The following is a 23501-nucleotide window of genomic DNA, read 5'->3' on the forward strand; positions in this document are numbered from 1 at the left end:
GATGAACAACTGCTAGATGTACATACATTTTGCACCATATTGGCTGTTTATTACAGCTGTGTGTGTTTTTTTCTGAGAGTGTTCTTCTCCCTGCATTAGTATTAAGCACCACGGATGTCTTCCCTTTTCCTACCTCTGCCCCTGAGACAACAAATTATCATTACACATAGCAAAAAAAACAACAACAACAAATCTCTTTAGCACCACAATGGGAACAAACAACAACAAACAAGACAAGACATATCAACACATACACACACAATACTCTGAGGTTGATGATTCTAAATTCAATGAGTTTACACCAAAAAGAGAAGCATTGTTTAGTTTGTCTTCAGTGTAATGCTGCTATGACGCCCCTCTCCCGATGAATTCTCATTCAATACCACACGCACACACATATATATAAAGCAATTCAGCTGTGTGGAGCAAAGGTTGATACGCAGGCACCATAGAAACATGGATCACTGACAGGCAAACATACTAGCCTGCCTGCTAACAAGACAAGCAGCTTAAGTGAGCGCACTACTTTACATATTAATAAGCAGCTGGGCTCCATTTGAGTCATGCACATAAACTGCTTTGCGTTTTGAAAAGCTCGGGCCTTATTTAACATTGTTTATGTATGAGCGTACACTGATTAAAGATGAGTAACACTGCAAGTTTGATGTGACAGGGGATATTCGAGCGAGGAATTACAAGCAGATCGGGGTGGTGTTTTCCTTGTCAAAACTAGTAAAGAGGTATAACTTCGCCCCAGTTGGCATCACGTTGCAGTCGAGGCAGGAAAGCGGGTCGGCGAAATATTGACTCTTCAACGTTGAAGCCGATCCCTCATGTGGCAAATTAATTTCGAATCATAGCTATCAAATGAGACAAACAACAAATGAGAACTGAGTCACAGGCTGTAAATTCAACAATATAGCACGCGATGGGCTAAAGCGGCCTGCGGAGCGGATGACAGAGAAGTGATGCATTTGTTTTTCAGTCGGAGCAGTTCTCGGAAATCTAGTGGGTCGCGCCTCATAATTTAATCCACAGGTGAGTAGAGTATAAAGACAGACAGAAAAAGACTCTTCCCTTTGATAAATGTGCTTACTTGGTCCCGGTTGGCATCCTTGCGTAGCCATCGTGGAATTGAGGGCTTTGGAAACCCATCAGATGTTCAAGAGTCATTTGAAAACATGCCACAAAGACACCGCTTACACATTACTCAATAAATATCACTTGCAGCCTTGATTTCTTGCTTTTTTTAGCTGGTAAGCAGTGCGATGAGGCAAATCTGTATTAGCCCTTAAAACACACTGTTCCAACGTGGAATCCGAATTTTTGGTTGTTACTCCCAAAGTCTGATATGGCGACATCCATGAGCGGAAGGACCTCTGATCGTGGAGAGTTGATCTGGAGAACGGTCGTCTCTTGACCCTTTCGTGTCTGTGGAAAAAAAGAATGAAACGTGAGCTGAATGAAGACTTTCCTAGTAGTGCTGGGCAATGTGAAGGTAAAATGTTACTGCAGAAAATATTGAACTATAAAATATACAGCTGAAGTCAAATATATTACCACTTTTATAAATTTTATTTAATTTGAATTTTTCTAATATTTCCTAAATAATGTTTAACAGAGCAAAGACATTTTTACAGTATTTCCTATAATATTTTTTCTTCTGGAGAAGTCTTAGGGCTCTATTTTAACGATTTAAGCGCAAAGTCTAAAGCACAGATGCGAACAATTTGCTACCAGTTTAGTTTTAGATCATAACCAGTTATTACGTACTGACATTTATCATTTATCTCATATGTGCTATGTCACGGTAGAATACTATGGCGAGGGAGGCGAGCGTGAGTAATTAAAACACTGTAACTACTTAAAAACACAGAAATTCTGCACAATTGGTGTGGCCAACACAACTTTTTTTATTAAAACAAATATAAATATGCATGTAATAAATACTACTACTAATGATAATAATAACATTATACAAATGCAAATTGTCATGAATGAGTGTAGGTGGTAGTTTTTATATTTATGTAGAAAACAATATTTTTTGTAACATTTTAGTACTTTAATTTTAAATCTGCATAGGTACATAACTTTAGACAAACTTTTAATTGGTCAATGGCGCGATCTATTTCAGTTCCTCAAAATAGCAACAATTCACCTTAACACACCTCACTTACAGACCAGCACACCCATGAGTCCACAATATGGTGCAAATTGATTTGCTATTTAAAAAACATGGAAATTACAGTTGAGCTGATCTGAAAATAGCAAAAAAATCACGCCAAACACATCTCGCGCCTTATTGTGCTTGGTGTATGATAGAGCGCTAAAGCAGTTAAAACCATTTTTAGGTCAATATTTTTTGTTCCCTTAAGCAATATTTTTTTCGAAGGTCTAAAAAACAAAAAGAAAAACAGTTTGTTGTGTTGCTTGATGTTGCAAACTGATATATTCTTATATTATTTTTATATAAACACACTTTTTGGAGTGAGTAGTTTGTTTGTTTTTTGCTGTTTATTATTCCTAGTCATTTCTCCCATAGGCAACTGAATCAGAAGTTCTAAAACAAATCGTAAAAACGAGTGCACTTCCACATTGCAGAATGATGTCAATATTGCAACATATTAATATGTGGGTGTGGCCAACACAATCTCATCGCAATTCGTAACTTTTTGATTTAGTGGCTAATTCATAAGAAATTCAAACTCATTTGTACAATTTAGTACGATTTGCTTATCCCGCAATGATGGTTGGGTTTAGGGGTGAGGTTAGGTGCCACGCCTCCTTCTTAAAATCATTCATTTTTGTACGACTGAATTCATAGAAAATCATATGAATTATCCACTAAACTATCAAAACTTAAAATAGTTACATTTCCTCGTGAGACCAGGCTGGTGTGGCTTACTCGTGCGCAGTTTGTGTGTGTGACTGAGCAAGGTGCTGCTCATAAAACTGAGGGAATTTCTGACTGGAATGCTCATAGTAAGGTCAACAATCGGAGTTTAACTTTTGTGATTTATTTAGATTAACTGTTTTGGATAACTGACTTGAAACAGCGAATGTGAGTAAAGAATAACTGTGTACAATATCCCTCATTACGTTAATCAACCTCTGCTGACTAATAGCATCCCACAGGTCCTAATGACCACCCTGTAACACGACTTTATCACACACTGAAAAAAAAATTATATTTGCCTTAAATGTTTTAGTTTTCAATCAAATTAACTTCTATAGTCATCTCGACTTAAGTCATACTGACTAATAATATGTGACATGGTGGCTAAGTGGTTAGCATTGTTGCCTCACAGCAAGAAGGTTATTGGTTCGAGTCCCGGCTGGGTCAGTTGGCGTTACTGTGTGGAGTTTGCATGTTCTCCCCGTGTTCACATGGGTTTCCTCCGGCTGCTCCGGTTTCCCCCACAGTCCAACGACATTCGCTATAGTTGAATTGAATAAACTAAATTGGCCGTAGTATATGTTTGTGAATTACTGTGTATGGATGTTTCCCAGTACTGAGTTGCAGCTGGATAAGTGGCGACCCCTGATGAATAAAAGGACTAAACCAAAGGAAAATGAATGAATAACTATTAATATTATGTCACATTTTGCATAGTTAAAACAATTGTTGAAACCTGAAAGTCAAATAATTCAAGTCAAAATTGTGTCAGAAAATGTTACAGTCTTATTTAATATACTAATCAAAATATCTGAAAATTGGACTGACTTATTGACTAAGACACCAATCTTACAGAGCTTAATTCAGTATCTGCTCTATTAATCCCTTTTCTTTACATTATCGCTCCCAAGCAGCCTCCCGCTGGCTCTTAGTGCTTGCTTTGCTCCATGAGAAATTTACTCAGGAGCTGCTGTTACATTAAAAATGAAGAAAAAAGTTTGTTCTATCTAGGAACAAAGCATAAATTGGGGTCTTAAAATCATGTCAGATTTATTTATTTAATTTTTTTTGTGAGAAGCTAACAGTTATGGTTAATAAAAAGTGCAAACCTGACTCTGTAAATGAACCTGAAAATGAACACTTCTCAAAATCACAAACAGATCACTAATTTCAAAGGAGTTTGAAAATACTGGCAAAGCATATTTGGCATCCCTACTATATTTATCAATAAAGCCTTTTTGATAATTGTCTGGAATAACTACAAATTTAAATAATGGATACTTATCCATAGCATCCATAGTATAATCTTAAAATATATTGTTATCATAAAGTAAAGTTACTTATACCTTATGGTCATGCAGCCCACTCTTATTTACTGATTTAGAGCCTACTTAAGGCTTTTTATAGTGTATTTTTTATTCTCTTGAAATGAATTGCTGAGCATTTTGAGTCTGCATTAAACTCCTGCTGAAATGAGCTTATTTGGGTGCTATTTTAGAATTAGCGGCTTCTGATTGTTTTTAGCTCCTCATTTGCCACAGACGGAAGACTAATTTAGTGATTCATTAAAACTCCAAGAAACTAAGTGTGGGAGTTTTTTGTTTTTCCTAAGGACATGTTAAATAAATACTTCCTGTACCGATTAAATTATAGTTTACAAACGAACACAGTGATGGCACAACCAAGTTCTTCAGACACCTCAAGTAATGATCAAAGGACTTTGCTGCCATAACCATGGCTGCATCAAGTGCAATGATATTATTGACCTTATTCTTCAGGTATGAGCGGGTGCAGCCATTGGAATCTTTATTGGCTTAAGACTTCTGCTCTCATTCACTTCCATTGATTTTTAGATGTTAAAAATGGCTCGTTATGCTGCTTGATGTTGCAAACTGATATTTTCTTCTTATATTATTCTTTTTGTGTATAGTCATGGACACATTTGTTTGTAGAGCAAGCATTTCTAATTTCTAGTCATTTCTCTCATAGGCGACTGAATCGGAAGTTCTAAAACAATCGCAGAAACGGGCGCACTATCGCATTGAAGAATAAGGTCAATACAGTGCCTGAAAATAGTCCCCAGTTTGGACTTTGCTTTATACACCCAAACTAGAGTTCCGAGCCATATAGACCTAAAAAAAGCAACTTTAATTTGCCTTCAGTCTTACATAATGTAGATTCAAATGAGTCAAGCTTTAAACAAGGAATTGATTAAAACTTTTTTTAATATATATTTTGAGCAAGATGCTAATGGTCTAATCTGACTCAATGCTTTATGCTAAGCTAAACTAAAAGTGCTCCAGCCACATCAGCTGAATGGATTTAAAAATGGTAAAACTCAACTCAACTCTAGGTGTCACTATCACCAACAATCCTGGTTTGCAGATTGCTGGTATACACACACCATCACCTGGACTACAATTCTGTCACTTTATGAACAACAAATACCATCACACACCTGTTTTAGATCTCAGACCATTGCACACACACAGCTGGTAGCTAATCTAAGGCTGATTACACACAATATATAGACTGCTCACATTCCCACATACTTGTTGTTTGTTTGTTTGTTAACCTGTCAACATTACGAAGCATTTACCTTGTCTTGTTTTTCCTGTACCGTGTTTCTTGACCATCGCTTTGTTTATTGTTTATGCTGTTAGCCGCCCAGACTGATCTATTTGCCTGTGACCCGACTGTTCTTTTGGACTGATACTGTTTGACCGTTGCCTACTGATCTTAATCAATACTGCATGTGAATCTTCAACAAAAATAAGCATATTCCATAAAAAGTGGAGTAATTGAAATAAATATAGTGAATCATTTTAATATAAATACAGTTAGAGTCCCAAGTGATGTTTAACAGAGTAATGAATTGTTCACAGTATTTCCTATATTTTTTATTCTGAAAAAAAGTCTTATTTGTTTTATTTCGGCTAGAATAAAAGCAGTTTTTAATTTTTTTAAAATCCTTTTAAGGTAAAAATTATTAGCAATATTTTTTTTCCGATTGTCTACAGAACAAACCATTGTTATACAATGACTTGCCTAATTACCCTAACTTGCCTAGTAAGCATATTTAAATTCCTTTTAAATAGCACTTTAAGCTGAATACTAGTGTCTTGAAAATATCTAGTAAAATATTATGTACTGTTATCGTCACAAAAAAATCTGTTATTAGAAATTAGTTATTAAAACTATTACAATTAGAAATGTGTGTGGGGGGGTGGAATAATTCAGGGAGGCTAACAATTCTGACTTCAACTGTACATATGAAATGTAATTTAATTAAATAAAATTTAACAACTTTTTATGAATATAGTAATAACAATAAATGATGCATAAGTACATGCAAATAACTGTAACCTATCCTTCATACTAGCTCTAGCTACAGTATATGGCAAGTTTGTTAAAACTCTAAGGGTGCTTTCACACTTGGTTCAGTTGCTTGGACCGAACCCAAGCTGGATTGTCCCCCCTTGCCGTACCAGAGTTAACACAAACCACACACCAGACCACCTCTTTAAGGAGGACTAGGGTACGCGTCACGGGTGTGCACATGAGTTCAGAAGACATCATTCACACTAGCTAAATCTACCGAACTCTGACGTCAAACGAACACAGGTGTGGACCAAAAGTGCTAGTGTGAAAGCACCCTAAGTAATGTTACTAAGCTACTACTGTAAGTAAAAAAATAGTCAGTGTAACCAAAAAAATGGAATGGACACAAAATGTCTGCATAAATCTCCATCTCATTATAACACCAGTGCGGTGCATTGTCAAACGCTATTGCATTAAGTTACTTAATAAAACACCTCACCTGACATCCATCATAAAGCGCAGTAATGAAGGCTGATTTGTCTTGCGTCATCTCCTCATCGTTGCTACCACGAAACCGTAAGGCATGTTGATGATTGTGGTTTGACATGTCATACCAGCCGATGGAGTTCTGGCAGCTAAAGGTGAACGTCTGCATCGCTGTGGCACTGAGAAGCTTCAAGAAGGTCATCTGAACCACAGGAACTGGGTTTCCCTCAGTGTCAATGTAGGAGAACTGCATCATGGGTAAAAAAGAATCACTCAGCTTAATCAAAGTTCCGTAGACATAGTTATCACACATCATCCATGCAAACTCCTACAATTTATTTCTAATAAAGCCAGGTGAGAGTGACATCTGCCTACCTAAATCTTCATAACAAGGTCAGATGTCATGCTTCTCGAACGAGACAGGCCTTCGCTGTTAGTCTCAAGAATCATTTAATGAGTCAAGACGGATGGAGGTTGCTAGCGTGCACTCAAGAGAGTTTGGCCCGAGGCGCTTCAGATAGAGCCGCATATAAATTCCATCATACCCCTTCTTCTAGGCCAGACATAGCATTTATTTTTTATTTCCATCAAAGACAGGCACTCATTGAGTGATGCATCTCAGCTGATTGCTTGACAGTTTAGACAGTCTCTTTCACTATTTTTCACCATTAATTTAAGAGTAAAAAGCCTGCATAACAGCTGCTCTATTTATTGCATCAGACAGCACGCCGCTAATAAACTGTTGCCCTTTTTATTTTGTTTATCGGCAACAAACGATTGAGAGTCAAAATGAGTACAGATTTAGAGTTGGTGCTGCATACATGTTGGCAGTTGAAAGAGAAAAGTACCTGTTTGCCCTTTCTGTACTGGCTGTACCAACTGCCCGGTTTTTCTTTGTTCCAGGCGGCCAGTTTCACCTGTATTGAGAGACACGAAGACAGATCAGACGTGTTTTTTTTTCCTTCAGACCCCAGAAGGCCTGCTGAACTGAGACTGCATGAAGACGTGTGTGGTGTACGTGAGTATGGTCACCATTTCAAATCGTTTATCTGGGTGCAGGCAGGTCTCCCCTTCTGCTGTGAAGTTGCAGAAAACCCTGATGGAGTCTCGATGGCAGCCTTGGTTTGGGTCAATCCAATATTCACCTAAAAGGGGGAGGATCGCTTGTTTAAAAACATACGTGGCTGGGTGGAATAATGAGAGAACTCACCACCAAGGTTTTTTTATTATTATATAAACACAAAGTATGTAAATTAGAATCATTACTGATTTCCTAATACACAGTGTTACAGTGTTTGCCAAGGTCAAACGGCATTCACAACTGAGAATTCTTTTTAAATTACAATTCAAATGAAACTGATTGAAAATTAACTGCATGTAAATTAAGGCCCTCATTTAGTTCAAAGCATGGCTATTTTGCAGGAAATATGATTTCTTGCTATCTAAAATGACTTGTTTTATGGTGCCCTTTCTCAAAATGTTAGCGGCAGTATTTGTGACAGATAAAAACTGATTACTGGGATATATAGAGCAATAAATTACACTACCTGACAAAAGTCTTGTCGCCTATCCATGTTTTCGGAACAAAAAAAAAATAACTTGACTTCTAGTTGATCATTTGCTATCAGAAGTGGCTTATATGAAAGGCAAAAGCCTCTAGATTACGCTTATTTTACCAAAATAAAATATGATCATGCCTTGATTTTAATTATTTAATTACGACAGTAAGGCCTGACTTAGCTTAAACAAAAGTCTTGTCAGTTAAAAGAAATAATGTACAGTATAGAATATAAAGTCAGGCTGCAGTGGAAAAAGAATTAATATTGTGTCTGACTCCCATTAGCTTGCAGCACTGCATCAATACATCTCTGCAATGACTCAATTAACGCATTAATAAAGTCATCTGGAATGACAAAGAAAGTATTCTTGCAGGACTCCCAGAGTTCATCAAGATTCTTTTGACATGCTCAATATTGTTCATCTATGGTGACTGAGCAGGCCAGTCCTGGAGCACCTTGACCTTCTTTGCTTTCAGGAACTTTGATGTGGAGAAGTATGAGAAGGAGCGCTATCCTGCTAAGAATTTGCCCTCTCCTGTGGTTTGTAACGTAATGGCCAGCACAAATGTCTTGAGGCTGTTGATGTTGCCATCCACTCTGCAAATCTCTTGCATGCCCCCATTCTGAATGTAAGCCCAAACCATGATTTTTCGTGACCAAACTTGACTGATTTCTGTGAGAATCTTGGGTCTATGCAGGTTCCAATAGGTCTTCTGCAGTATTTGTGATAATTGGGATGCAGTTTAACACGATTCATCAATCTTCTTCCACTTTTCCACACAACCAACTAGAAGTCAAGTTATTATTAGTTGCCCTTACAACTGGGATCAACGAAAGCCTGCATTTGTTCTCCAAATTTCTATACAAGTCAAACTGACCTGCATTTTGTTTTGTATTCTAACTCTAAATCAAAATGGCCCATTAAAACTCTAATGCATCAAGTAGCCTAAAATAAAAACAAATCAGAGCACACTTTGTCTGTCATGTTTAGTCGGGATTAAAATGAAACAAAAGTTTGGAAATAAATACTAAATGATGCCACTCAGAGAGCATGTGAGAGGGAGAGAGAAAGAGAGAGAGAGTACACTTATGAAAATAGATGTGCATCAATGGCATCTGTTAGAACTTTTGCGGTTGATAAAATGCAGATAATTAGAGGAGGCTTTGGCTCAATGTACACTATGTTGCGATTAATGTTACATGGCAAGGGTCACACATGGACATAAAGCATACGGTGGCTAAAAGCATAATCTATTTACGTTTGCCTGGATCTGCAGATATGTTTTTCCGATTTTCATGTGGTTGACGCAACATTTTTTTGAAAACAGAAACTAATTTACTAGTAGGAGAAACTCTGCATGCCCTAAATGTCCGTAAGATGGCATAAGGCTGGGCGATATGACAAAAATCTCTAAACACAGTACAAGTCATCTCATATCTTAATAATGATACATATATCACAATATAGCACCTTTTCTATTAATTCAGTCAAATTAATGGATTATATACATTGACCACTATAAATTGAAGAAATTGGAAATAAATTTGGAAACTGCAAATTGCTAAAAATGAATATTTCTTTTTTGTACATTTTAAATTTTTTATAATTTTTAAAATAATTTTAAATATTTTCAAAAATCTACTCATGATTTTTGTAAATTATTTATTCATGTAAATACATTTAGAATTACACTGCTGACCCTACACCTATGCTTAGACATGAACCCATAAGCTACACATTAAACCTGCACATAACACAATAAAACAATGACCTTGTTATAGTTTAAAGGGAATCTATAATGAAAATCATCTTTTGTAAACTGTTTGGACAGAACTGTGTGCATGTAGTGTGTCCACAGTCATATTGGAGTGATATAAACCCAACAAGTCTCATTTTTTTTTTAATTTCCAGACATTAAAATAGCACCCAACTCCAGTGATTTTGAGTCCTACCACAACGTGATGAAGAAGTGCGGTTTTCCCCGCCCAGCGAATTGATTGACAGGCACCATGTTTTTATAATAGCATACACATGTCCACAGAACATTTTTTTTTTGGAAATAAACTTGGATTAAAATATTTGTTACAACTCTCTCCGTAATTACTATAAGTTATATCATTTTAAATAATTTTTAAAACAACAAAGACTGTAAAATTGCTATGTAATTCTTAACCGCTATGATCACTAGGCTGCATGGTGTCAGGAAACGCACATGGATATGTGTGTGTGAGTGTGTGCGTGTGTGTGTGTGTGTAATACAAATGGCATTTGTGTGGGACTCATCCTTTCAGAAAGGCTTGAACAAGCTCCACAGAAATACATCAAATAAACTTACTTGGTATTTTTGACCAATGAGCTGTATTTCAGCTTCATCGAAGTCTGTCTCTCTCACTCACGGATGTTTATCTGACAAAATGGATGATGAGAAGCAGACACGCACATAGGAACGGTGGGCGGGACAAGCAGCTCATTTGCATTTACAGCCACAGGCTACAAAAACAGCTACAATGTATTCCGACAGCAAAATGGGCAGATTCTGTAGGGTATGATAAATTACTAGTAGTGTTGGGTATTTTGAGCTGAAACTTTACAGACACATTCTGGTGACACCAAAGGCATATCTTACATCTTGTAAAGGGGGTAAAATAGGTGCCCTTTAAATCGGTCTTGGGAGTAATGTGTTAGAGAAGAAATGCATTACAGTAACTAATAACCAATAACTAATTACTGGAGTTAGGCATAACTAATAAATATTCAGTCAAACTTTACCCAGTATTTAAGCTTTTGTATGTAAACATTACGCATCCATTCAGGGGCGGATTTAACCAATAAGTGAGGAAAGCAGCCGCGTATGGCCCCAGGGAATTAGAGGGCCCCGACCAATGCCAAGAAGCCTATATTAAATATATAGCTCTATTATCCATTTTTAATATGTTGTAAAATCTGTCTATAACTATTTGGATTTTAATGTTATTACTTCTTTTCAAAACAAGGAGCCCCCATGAATAGTGGAACATTTGTGAGCTTGTTAGGAAAGGGCTTGATTAAATAAAAGAAAATGTATTATTATTCAATATTATTTAATATTATTCAATTCATATGAAAAATTGTGAAAAGAGCAGCCGATCATGGTTGCTATGCAATGTAAAAAAAAATCACAGTTCTGTTTGTTTTTGCTGTTGCATCTTTGGTAACTGGTCCAATATGTTCACATACAGTTGAAGTCAGAATTATTAGCCCCCTGACTTATTAGCCCCCCAGTTTATTGTTTCCCCAAATTTCTTTTTAACAGCAAGAAGCTTTTTTTTCAACACATTTTCCAAACATAATAGTTTTAATAACTCATTTCTAATAACTGATTTATTTTATCTTTGCCATGGTGACAGTACATAATATTTTACTAGATATTTTTCAAGACACTTCTATACAGCTTAAAGTGACATTTAAAGGCTTGACTAGGTTAATTAGGTTAACTAGGCAGGTTAGGGTAATTAGGCAAGTTATTGTATAATGATGGTTTGTTCTGTAGACAATCGAAAAAAATATATAGCTTAAAGTGGCTAATAATTTTGACCTTAAAATGTTTTTTTTTTTAATTTAAAACTGCTTTTATTTTAGCTAAAATAAAACAAATAAGACTTTTTGCAGAAGAAAAAATATTATCAGACATACTGTGAAAATTTCCTTGCTCTGTTAAACATCATTTGGGAAATATTTAAAAGAGAAAAAAAATTAAAAGGGGGGCTAATAACTTCAACTGTTTGTTCATATATGGCGATAGGTCAAATTTAATGTATTTCATTTAAAAGATAAAGATTCCACTTTAAATATATATTTTATCATAAAGTTTATTTATAAAAAAATAAATAAAAAACTAATCTACAGAGAAAAAAACGCCCCTGCATCCATTACAACACTTTTTTTTCTCAAAATGCAATTGCTTAAAGGCAAAAAGACAGCAAGACTACGACATATTAAAGTCACAATTATAAAGTTTTCACCACTAGAGGGTGCATTTACAAAACAAACAAAGGTGTAGTTTGATGATACCATGACCAAGTATGGAATCATGGGAGTTGTCAAAGTCCTCACATTTTACAGTACTCAGGCAGAAATCATGTTCATGCATGAGCTAATTCAGTGTTTTTGAACTGATGGGTCTTGACCTGAAAGTGGGTCAGCTAAACCATTTTGAGTGAGTCATGAAGTGTTCTTGTGATGCACAAGGTTAATTTTGAAAGATGTGTGTAAAAGCTGTTGCCGCTTCTATCAGATGCGGTTCATGAGGAAAACGTGTTCTCCAAAAGACCATTTCAGAATGCATCAAGCATCAAGTTCATTTTAAATGGGAGAAATGCAGAAAGCAGAAAAATGTACACGCTGTGCTTAAGTACATAAAGTCCTGCCGTAGCAACATTAACCCACGTTGTTACCTTATATAGCCCAGTACTTTCTTGGATAAGTCCACATTAAGTGCAAATTAAAGGAGCAGTTCACACAAAACTGAAAATTCTGTCATCATTTACTCACCCTTCACTTGTTCCAAACCTGTTTGACTTTCTTTCTTTCTGTTAAACCCTAAAAAAATACTTTTTGAAGAAAGTTGGAAACTAATAAGTATTAATGAAAACTAATAAGGTATGTCCATAAGGTATGGAACCACTAATAAATAGTGAGTAAATTAAAAATTTTTTGGGGGTGAAGTACTGTATCCCTTCGAGTAAAACCAAAAATGTATCATCACAGTAAGTGCTATTTTTGATAAATTAAAGGAAGATTTGTCAAGTCAAAATATGAATATTGTTTTGCTATATACTGTACACTCACCGGCCACTTTATTAGGTACAGCTTATGGATTTTGGTCCATATTGACATGACATCATCACATAGTTGCTGCAGATTTGTCGGCTGCACATCCATGATGCAAATCTCCCGTTCCACCACATCCCAAATATGCTCTATTGGATTGAAATATGGTGACTGTGGAGGCCATTTTAGTTCAGTGAACTCATTGTCATGTTCATGAAACCAGTCTGAGATGATTCTCGCTTTATAAATGGTGCGTTATCCTGCTGGAAGTAGCCATCAGACATGGTCAGTAACAGTACACAGGTAGGCTGTAGCATTGACATGATGCTCAGTTGGTACTAATGGGCCCAAAGTGTGCCAAGAAAATATCCCCCACACAATTACACCACCACCACCAGCCTGAACTATTGATGTAAGGTAGGATGAATCCATTCTTTCATGTTGTTGACATCAAATTCTGACCCTGCCATCTGAATGTTGCAGCAGAAATCGAGACGCATCAGACCAGGCAACGTTTTGTAGCCTCCTGTTCTCAGCTGACAGGAGTGGCACCTGGTGTGGTATTCTAATGCTGTAGCTCATGTCTGCCAGGACATGTTGTGCGTTCAGAGATCTTCTGCATACCTCGGTTGTAACGAGTGGTTATTTGAGTTACTGTTGCCTTTCTATCAGCTGGAACCAGTCTGGCCATTCTCCTCTGACCTCTGGCATCAACAAGTCATTTATACCCACAGAACTGCCACTCACTGGATATTTTCTCTTTTTCAGATCATTCTCTGTAAACTCTAAAGATGGATGTGTGTGAAAATCCCAGTAGATCAACAGTTTCTGAAATACTCAGACCAGCACTTCTGGCACCAACAACCATGCCATGATCAAAGTCACTTTAATCACCTCTCTTCCCCATTCTGATGCTCGGTTTGAACTGCAGCAGATCGTCTTGACCATGTCCACATGCCTAAATGCATTGAGTTGCTGCCATGTGATTGGCTGATTAGAAATTTGCGTTAACAAGCAGTTAAACAGGTGTACCTAATTAAGTGGGCAGTGAGTGTATACTGTAAAAGTGTAGTACAGACAAGTGCACATTTTGCTTTTTAAAACACTGATTCATTTATTTAGATCTCAGTGGATTAGAGTAATGCTTGAGTCAAAAAAGTGTGTCATGCAGTGGTTGTCTATAGCATCTTCCACAACCAAACCCTCATTACTGGCCTGCAAGAGGGGAATTGCATTGTACAATTTCTATTCAGCTTACATCTGCATAATTCCTTTAGTGAACAGACAGCGTATGCAAATAAACCAGCACAGGCACAATCAGCAGGCATTCTAAGTGAATCCCCCATATGAAAGCAATTCATTAGCTATAGGGAAATGTGTGTAAATTTGCTCACCGTCTTTATAATCGGGGTGACACAACATCAGCTCCTTGCATGTGCGGGCAGGACTCTCAAAGGTCCCGAGAGGTTTCCTCATGAGCTCTACCTCTGTTTTCATTGAGTTGAGTGAAGCGAACACCTCCTCCATGCCTTCCGGCTCATCCAGAGCTTCATCTGCCTGTAGGAAATCCTCCATGTTGAGCTGAACCGCTTCTTCTTCCTCGGCCTCTGCCCTGGACTCGGCTCCTTGTCGGTTTGAGTGTCTCCTTCGCTTTTTACGCCCCTCTCTGATTGGCAGTGGCTCAATCATAGTGGCTGGAGGGCCCTGGAGAAATGGAGTGATGGGAGATATGAGGAGACAAGATAAAAAGTAATGGACGGAAAAGTAAGGAGACTTTATGATGGCTCACAGGTGGTCCAGGTGGCCCAGCAGGTCCTGTATCTCCTCTTGCACCAATGGCTCCCTTTCAGGGGAGAGAGACATAAACAGTTTAGTCAGGCATCCCGAACTTGGCACTTCCCTCAAAGGCACCTGCCAACTCAGCGCTTCATATGGCGATTCGTTCAGAGGGATTATCCAAGTTGGAGCAGCAGGATACAACTCAGGCACTGCCAATGTATTTCACTCAGGTTTCATAAGAGAGGCGGGAGCTCAGATCAAAACAAACAAATAGCATATAGACAGAGGGAGGCTGAAAAACAAGATTGCAATGAAAAAAAAAAAATATATATATATATATATATATACAAACCTGGTCTCCTTTAGATCCTTTATCACCCATTGCACCCTATAATTGATAAAGGAAATAGCAGCAATGAAAAAAGGCAATATGCTTCTCTTAGAAATGTAAACTTATACCTTTAAAAGCAGTTACTGTCTACAAAAAAACCAAAAGGTTACCCGATAAACTGAGAAAGAAGAAGGAATGCATTTAAAAAAGCAACTCACAGACAACCCAGGGGGTCCAGGAGGGCCAGTAGGGCCAGGGGGGCCACCAACACCCTATGATCAACATAATTTAAAAAATAAATTTCTTTAAAAAATTGTCTAAAGACTCGAATGCTTCAGTTGAGATAAGTTAGTCATTCATCCAGCAGGGTAATTGATTTTCTGTCTCTTTGGAAAGACATTACAATAAACCATTCATTGTAGAGAACAATCTTCTGGAGGGTACATAAGTCTGAATTAGTGAGCTGAGCAACTTGAAGGCAGAGCCAGTGGCAAACATCATTGCCTTGAATTGATGCAAGTGGTTTAGTTGTGTGAATAAAACATGCACAACCAAAATACAATTTCTATGTGGTACTCAGGTAAATTGTAAGTCACTAAGCAACATTTAATCTACAATTTTGAGACAATTCAAGTACTTTTAACATTGTGAAGTGTACTGGCAATTAGAAGTGTTTTCTAATCATTATCCTACATTTGAAGATTTCTTAACAAGGGCTTAGTGAGTTTGTTACTGGCTTTGTGATTTTGAATATTGCAACTGCCAACTCTATTTATACATACAAATTTAAAAACCTCAGAAAAAAATCTGAAGCTAAATATGGATTATAACTGCAGTGATGTATACATACACCATCTCCTTTGGTTCCTTGTATTCCCTGAATCCCAGGCAGGCCTCGATCTCCTTTCTCTCCCATTTCTCCTGGTGGTCCAATTAGACCAATCAGCCCACCATGACCCTAAACAACACAAAGAACAACAGAGCTAAATATTTATGACTAGTGCAATGAACCATTACAATTACTACAAGACATAATATCACAAGCACAAATTCTTTATGATATTTCATCATCAGCGCAGTGCCAGGATAGGAAGTTGAACTTTGAGAGCTCTATTTTAACAATCTAGGCACAAAAACTTAAGCGCAGGGCGCAAAAGCATTAAGAGCGCATCTAAATCCACTTTTGCTATTTTAAAGACAGAAAAATACAATCTGTGCCTTTGCGCATGGGCTAACAGGATTCTCTTAATGACTTATGGGTGTGTTTTGAGAATAAACAAATCAGAATCTTGTCTCCCATTCCCTTTAAAAGTCAGTTGCATCGTGCCATGGTGCAAATGCTATTTACATGGCTGACTTTGTAAATGGAAAAACTGAGCGCTTAACTAGCGAGAAAACAGATAAATAGACCATCTACAGTGCGAGAATGAGAGAATGAGCCTCTTCCAAATGGCCTTTCACCTTCACTCTTTCGTGGATAATGAAATGTGTTGTGTGCACAGACATTGATTAGCCTACATAATTAATTTTGTTTGTTAAGCGCAAAGATTTGTTTCAAAACTACTTATAAATTAAGTTCTAATTTCAAGTGTGGTCCAAATACACATGCTATGCCCCACACGGTCCATAACCTGACAGGTGGACAAATCTAAGTTAGTTTTTATTAAAACAAATATAAATATGCATATAATAAATGATACTGCTAATAATAATAACATTGTACCAAAGCGAATTGTCATGAATAAAATGAAAAAAGCCCCCCGAGATGAAGAAGGCATGAAGGCAGCAGTTTTATATTTATGTAGAAAATAATATATTTTTAAATATTTTAATCCTTTTTCATTTGTAAAGAAATTTGTGTATTGCTGTATATCCTGCATGTTTTAAGCAATGTGTAAGCGAGGTGCACAACTAAAGTGCTCTGCTGGTCTATTAAACAGTCTATTTTAGTTCCTAAAAATAGCAACGTGCCAAAAATGCACCTTAACACACCTCTTTTCTAGACCAAAACACCCATGAGTCCACAAAGGGGCGCAAATGGATTTGCTATTGAAACAACATGGCGGAAAACGGGAAAATTGCATTGCGTTGTTCTGAAAATAGCAACACGCCGTGGAAACATGTCTTGCGCCTTACTGCGCCGGGTGTATGATACAGCCCTGAGAGTTTTATTCTACACTTTAGTTTCAAAATGTTAAGTTTCCTTCCCAACTCTTTTAGGCTTCATTGTTTGGATGTTATGTAAAATATGAACATTATGATGCAGTCAGGTACCACACCAATCATTGTCAAGTGTTTATAATGCTCTCATACCTTATCTCCTTTAATGCCTGGATCTCCTTTCAGTCCTGGTAATCCAGCTGGTCCCTATATAAAACAAAGCCAGTCGCATAGTTCAATTTCTCAGGGAGGAAGTATTTGCTGCAAGTTCAAAATCATTAGTCTTCTCTCCGCAGAGCACTATTTGATACAGTTGGAGATCGATATGGGAGAAAAAGAATTGGTAGAAATCCTACCATAGGTCCTGGAGGTCCCGTTTGCCCAGGGGGTCCATTTAACCCCTGTTCCCCCTAGAGATGAACCAGACAGTGTGATAAGTTCAAGACAGATTAAGTGTTCAGAGAGGTCAGTAATAACCGTGGGTGAGTCACATGGTTAGATTTCTGCTATCCAGAGCAGATTTATGCACTGTAAAATAGATTCCCTTAGACTCACAGCAGAGCCTGGAATTCCACGCAAACCCTCTGGACCTGGGTTTCCTGGGTGTCCCTGTGGTCCAACAGGTCCTGTCTTTCCCATAGGACCTTCAGCACCAGCAGAACCCTGAGAAAGATAGTAATGACAGTTAGAGTATAAAAACACACACGTTTAGAGCAGGAGTGCCCAAACTCGGTCCTGGAGGGCCAGTGTCCAGCAAAGTTTAGTTCCAACCCCAATCAGACATACCTGGGCTAGCTAATCAAGCCCTTACTAGGTTTTCTAGAAACATCCATTTAGGTGTGTTGAGGCAAGGTGGAGCTAAACTCTGCAGGACAACGGCCCTCCAGCACCGAGTTTGGGGAACCCTTTGAGGCTCAGATTATTCAAGAAGGCTCACCTTTGCCCCTTTTTTTCCTTGTTTCCCTTCTTTTCCCTCAGGACCTACATGACCCTGTGTGGAAGGAGACAGATAGTTAGATTAGTTTTCCATTTGGAAATTTTCCAGGACACAACCAAAAAAGTGGCCAAACTGACCCTTCGTCCAGGGGGTCCTGGAGGGCCAGGCTCTCCGGAGGCGCCTTGGGGTCCCTGTTAACAGAATATTCTTTTAAATTAGTTTCATCAATCTACCATTGTAACAGTATCACTAAGTGTTTGTTTACTCACAGATTTACCAGGTTCGCCATTATCCCCTTTAGCTCCAGGTCCACCATCAATGCCCTAAGCAACATTTATTCAAATAACCATGTGATTTTACCTTCAAAATGTGTTAAAGTTACTAATGCAGGTGTTTACTTACATTAACACCTGGCTCTCCAGAGGGTCCAGAGTCACCAGGAAATCCAAGGGGACCCTATTGAGAGAAATGAATAGTGTCAGAGTAAAATCATAATCACAGTTTTACCTGTGGAAATTTTTACTCACTGGGTTTCCTTTTGGTCCATCTGATCCAGGTATGCCTCTGATTCCAGGGGGTCCTGCAGCCCCAGAGGGGCCGCTATCCCCCTTCTCACCCACCTCACCTTTCTCTCCCTTGACATAAAAGCAACGGGGAATTTAATAATACATTGGTGGATGAAACAATAACTTGAATAAAAAGAAAAAACTAAAATAAATTACTTACAACCAGGCCAGTTTCCCCCACATTTCCTGGATTCCCTGCTTCCCCATCCTCACCCTAGAATGGGAGTGAAAGAGACAGACAAAGAGAAGAAAGCAAAACGAAAGCGATCATCCATCATAGTTAGGCTTACATGTTTACGCAGTTACAGAGGCAGTGCCCTCCAACAAATAAACACAACCTCCCTCATAAATCACACAACACTTGTGTATATATACAGAATGAGAGAGTGCTCTACCTTTTCTCCCACCACTCCTGGCTGGCCCACTGCGCCCGGCATGCCCTGAGGACCCTTGCCACATAGAACAAAACTGAGTCAGTTTCATACATAATGCATGCACGACTGTCTCCTCTGCTTGCAGACTGTTGACATTAGAGTGATGAAATTACAGACTACCAAAGCAGAGACTGTGTGTATATGTAATCACATTTTATTAAGCTAAAACGCCATATTGTTCAGCTTCCTCCTGGCTGAGGCGTTTATGGCTGTAGTGCCTGAGTATGAATGTCTCAGAGGAGTCTAAACTGAAGTGGCTGCCCTGGTCTCTGGAGTCTTTCTGCTGAGTGCCTTTAAGTGAGGTGCATGCGTGAAGCCAAACGGATGACCAGCATGTGTACACTAGCCGCTTTTCTTCATCTCTCGTCCTGTCTTATCTGCTATGTTCATAACATGCCCACAATCAGCCCCGGTGCACATCTCTTCTCCTCTTCAGCTCTGTAAGAGTGCTCTTGTATGGGTCACTGCCATGTCTATCTCTGTTCTCTCACTTTTCAATTATTAACACATGGGAGATGTTCAAAGGTGGCCATTAATAGAGGTAAATATAACTCTCTCAGGGATGATACTCTAATATTCCTTAATCATTCATAGAGAAGTAAATATAACTCTTGCAGAAGGATCACATCCCACATGTGGTTAATAATTTAATACTCAAAATCAGCAGAGGGTGGGCAGAAAGAGATACAGGGAGGATAAAAGACTGAGGAAAGAGAAATTAGATGTCGTATGTGACCTCATAACCGCCTGGGGGTTACTATTCTCAGGATGCAAGTGTGGATACAAAGAGCACATCATTTGGAGTCGCGAAACAAAAACTCATTATTATGTCTCTGCAGCACTTGGATGTTTAACTACAACACAAGCCCTAATCAGCTTTAATCTACTGTCCTGCACTTGAACCCTACAGCACAGCAGGGTGATAGACAGGAAGGAAAACACTAAGACACTTACCTCTCCTCCAATGGGTCCCTGGGGGCCGCGTGGACCATGTTGTCCTGGAGGGCCCTGGTGAGAAGCAGAAAGATTAAGCATTTCCTACATATCATTAGATATGTCCTATCTCCTCCTCCTCTATTTGTACAATCAGCACCTTTCCTTGTGTCAGAGAGGTGTTTTTTTTGTACATCTCTGACATGGTGGTGACAGGCTATTACAGGCGGGCTGATTTCCTCTCTGTGGGCAGTGTCTGGGTTTTAATGAGGACTATCTCACTTTTTCATTCTCTGGTTACACTGCATGAATTCTCAACTCCTGAGGCATACCTCGTATTGCTGCGGAGGGTGGAACATGAGCCATTAATCAAACTGGCCACAACCTATTGCTAGTGCACCATACGCAATCTCCACTGAGAGATATTAGTGCTGTGTGAGGCATCCAGCAGGATAAACTACAGCGAGGATCAACACCAAGGCTGAATGTTTAGTCTCAAAAATATACAACTCCCCACTCTCCAGAATCCAAGACAACTCTTTATAGCAAACCTGGGAAATTCAGTGGCTATGCCTTAGGGCTTGGAAATCCCATGATCCACAGAATTCGCTCATGGATGAGAGCTTCCCAGAGAGGCCTCGTGGCTTTGTTTTTGCTTAGTTTTGATGCACTTCATCTAATCGTGCAAGTGTGTGGAACCGTTGAGAATCTTGTTTTGCATTCCTTCATGGTTGACAGAGCCGCGAGAAGACTGTCACAAAGGAGCGCTCTCATTAGACAGCCCGGGCTCACGGTAATCTGATTAGCAGCTGTCACGCTGCCTTCCACTTCAGAACCAACATCACTCTCTCTCTCTCTCTTGTCACTCTCGCCTCACACAGGCCTGACACTTATACACTAAAACACATGAATGATGCCCCAGTATCACAGAGCTTCTCATTTCTCACTGTATTAGAGCTTTTCACGGACTCTCATCCTACAGACACGATCCTGTTTAGAGTAATGCGGCATAGGTTTGGAACGGTGGACTGACCATGATACTTAATGATAATTAATTAATTCTATTTTGCTACCCCTGCTGGAAAATCCAGCTTAAACCAGACTAGACTGGTTGGCTGGTTTTAGCTGGTTGACCAGCCTGGTTTTAGAAGGGTTTTGGCCACTTCCAGGCTGGTTTCCAGCCATTTCCAGCCTCGTCTTAGCTGAACGGGCTGGAAAATGACCAGCTAAAACAATCTAAAACCAGCTTGACCAGCCTGGTTTAAGCTGGACATAGCTGGTTTTGGCTGGGCTCCCAGCCTAGCTAGGCTGATCAAGCTGGTTTCCCAGCCTGACCAGCTATGGTCAAAATGGTCAAAACCCCTCTAAAACCAGGCTGGTCGACGAGCTAAAACCAGGACTATTAATACTACTACTACTACTTATTATTATTTTATATTTTAGTTCTTGTATTTTAGTGTAAGTTGTGCCTGCCTGGCATGATGCTAGAGCAACCCTGATTAACTGGTTAAGGTTTGTTTAATAAAAGCTTGAGCTAACAAAGCCTGATAAAGCCAAGCCTAAAATGATTAGCCTAAAAAAACATAGCGGCTAATGCTAACATGATCTCTAAGGCAGTATACAGGGATGTGTACAGGTGGTTTCCAGAACTATTCCAATCCAAATATATCTAATGATAAATTATACTGTAATATGCTGATGGTTTATTGATGCCTAGATGCATAATTCTTTCACACACTTATTTATCCCCTTTTTTCTCACCAAATCCTGAAAACTGTAAAATATTAGGAGGCTTAGACATGATAAAAAAAGACGGCTACTGGTATTATTGGGAATACAACTAATTGTTTATATGAGGAGTTTAAGATCTTACCATAGATCCAACATGGCCACTTTCTCCCTTCTCTCCAGGGGGTCCTGGCATTCCCTAAATAAAATCCAAATTTAGAGCCATGCGTTTTCAGAATTAAGGTGGATTAACCCCCTCAGTGAACTGAGAAATCTATGTCCCATCTGGTTGAAAATGAACTAAGATTTTTGCAAACATGTGCAATCATGCATGCAATAAATAGATAAGGACATCTGGAACTGTCAGAATGCCCAATATGATGTGCAACTGCTCATGGATGCAGGTTTAAAATGGCAGTCTAGTTACAAAATATTCCCCAAAAAAAAAAAAAATCATTGTCCTTCTGTTTATTATAGACTTTTATGGAGTTTTATAAGCATTTTCATGAGTATATGCATTTTCATGATATATTTGTCATATGTTGTACCTGCAACCCTGGTGGTCCAGTTGCCCCTTTAAAACCACGTGCACCTTCATCACCTTTAGGGCCATACATCCCTTGCTGTCCTCGGAGCCCTGGCTCTCCATCCAGACCCTGAAAGAGACATCGGTGCTGGACTGTAAACGCATGCAGAATTCAAAACAAACTCCCACACATCAAGTCACACCAGCCACACTCATACATACTGGTGGTCCTGGCTGTCCAGCAGGTCCTTGGCTCCCAGGTGGCCCGGGGGGACCCTGTGAGATAAAATACAGAGATATGGTGTTACACACCTCGAATGAAAGTTCATGCAATATTCAGTGTTTATGACAAGGCAGAGATAGACATTCACCCCTTCTCCTTTGTCTCCTTTGCTGCCTTTCTGCCCTGGTCCACCTGTCTCTCCCTAAAAAACACATTAAGCCCATAAATAAAAAAAACTCTATTAACATGTTCATGTGCAAACATTTTTTTAAAACTGCACCTTGTCTCCATCGTCTCCGGGTGGGCCCAGTGGCCCAGCAGGTCCAGGTAATCCCACAGGCCCTTGTTCCCCATCGCGTCCAGCAGGGCCAATTGAACCTTTTTCACCCTGATGAGAAGCAGTGGTAATTGATTGTTACTCTTGAAGTTACTCTCAATGCAATACATTTTCACAGAATGCAATAATATGTTCACTCTCACCGGCTCGCCCTTCTCTCCCATTGGCCCAGCAGGACCGACACCCCCTTGACGACCAGGCTGGCCAATGGCACCTGCAGGTCCAGAGGATCCTCTCTCTCCCGTGGCACCCTGTGCAGAACATTTTAGTGAAGTGCACTATATTTTGAATCATACAAATGGGAAAATGTGTAAGACAATAGAAAAAAAAATTACAATTGGCCCTGCAACACCAAGGGGGCCCTCTCCACCTTTCAGACCAGAAGAGCCCTAATAAAGCATAAAAATAAGAAAGAAAATATGGGTATCCATGTCAAAAATCATACAACAACCACAATCTGCTTTTTTTGCAAAGT

The 23501-nt window shown here is 38.9% G+C and overlaps 1 protein-coding gene across 1 annotated transcript in view; it reads right to left on the reverse strand.

Annotated features, from left to right (window-relative positions):
- Positions 1–305: 305 nt before the first annotated feature.
- Positions 306–23501, reverse strand: part of col5a3a (collagen, type V, alpha 3a) — a 134031-nt gene continuing 110835 nt past the window's right edge. The window contains exons 41-67 of the mRNA XM_056454092.1: positions 23362–23415; positions 23170–23277; positions 22970–23077; positions 22838–22891; positions 22689–22742; positions 22489–22596; positions 22086–22139; positions 20234–20287; positions 19241–19294; positions 19006–19059; positions 18807–18914; positions 18682–18735; positions 18549–18602; positions 18417–18470; positions 18280–18333; positions 17898–18005; positions 17699–17752; positions 17496–17549; positions 16033–16140; positions 15401–15454; positions 15204–15239; positions 14862–14915; positions 14467–14776; positions 7736–7848; positions 7552–7620; positions 6717–6950; positions 306–1431 (exon numbers count right to left, since the gene is read on the reverse strand). Of these exons, the coding sequence (XP_056310067.1) occupies positions 1285–1431; positions 6717–6950; positions 7552–7620; positions 7736–7848; positions 14467–14776; positions 14862–14915; positions 15204–15239; positions 15401–15454; positions 16033–16140; positions 17496–17549; positions 17699–17752; positions 17898–18005; positions 18280–18333; positions 18417–18470; positions 18549–18602; positions 18682–18735; positions 18807–18914; positions 19006–19059; positions 19241–19294; positions 20234–20287; positions 22086–22139; positions 22489–22596; positions 22689–22742; positions 22838–22891; positions 22970–23077; positions 23170–23277; positions 23362–23415 (2367 nt within the window). The 3' untranslated portion in view covers positions 306–1284. The remainder of the gene's footprint in view (positions 1432–6716; positions 6951–7551; positions 7621–7735; positions 7849–14466; positions 14777–14861; positions 14916–15203; positions 15240–15400; positions 15455–16032; positions 16141–17495; positions 17550–17698; positions 17753–17897; positions 18006–18279; positions 18334–18416; positions 18471–18548; positions 18603–18681; positions 18736–18806; positions 18915–19005; positions 19060–19240; positions 19295–20233; positions 20288–22085; positions 22140–22488; positions 22597–22688; positions 22743–22837; positions 22892–22969; positions 23078–23169; positions 23278–23361; positions 23416–23501) is intronic.

The sequence above is a fragment of the Danio aesculapii genome, chromosome 3 (genome assembly GCF_903798145.1).
Source record: "Danio aesculapii chromosome 3, fDanAes4.1, whole genome shotgun sequence".
In the NCBI taxonomy this organism is placed as follows: Eukaryota; Metazoa; Chordata; class Actinopteri; order Cypriniformes; family Danionidae; genus Danio; species Danio aesculapii.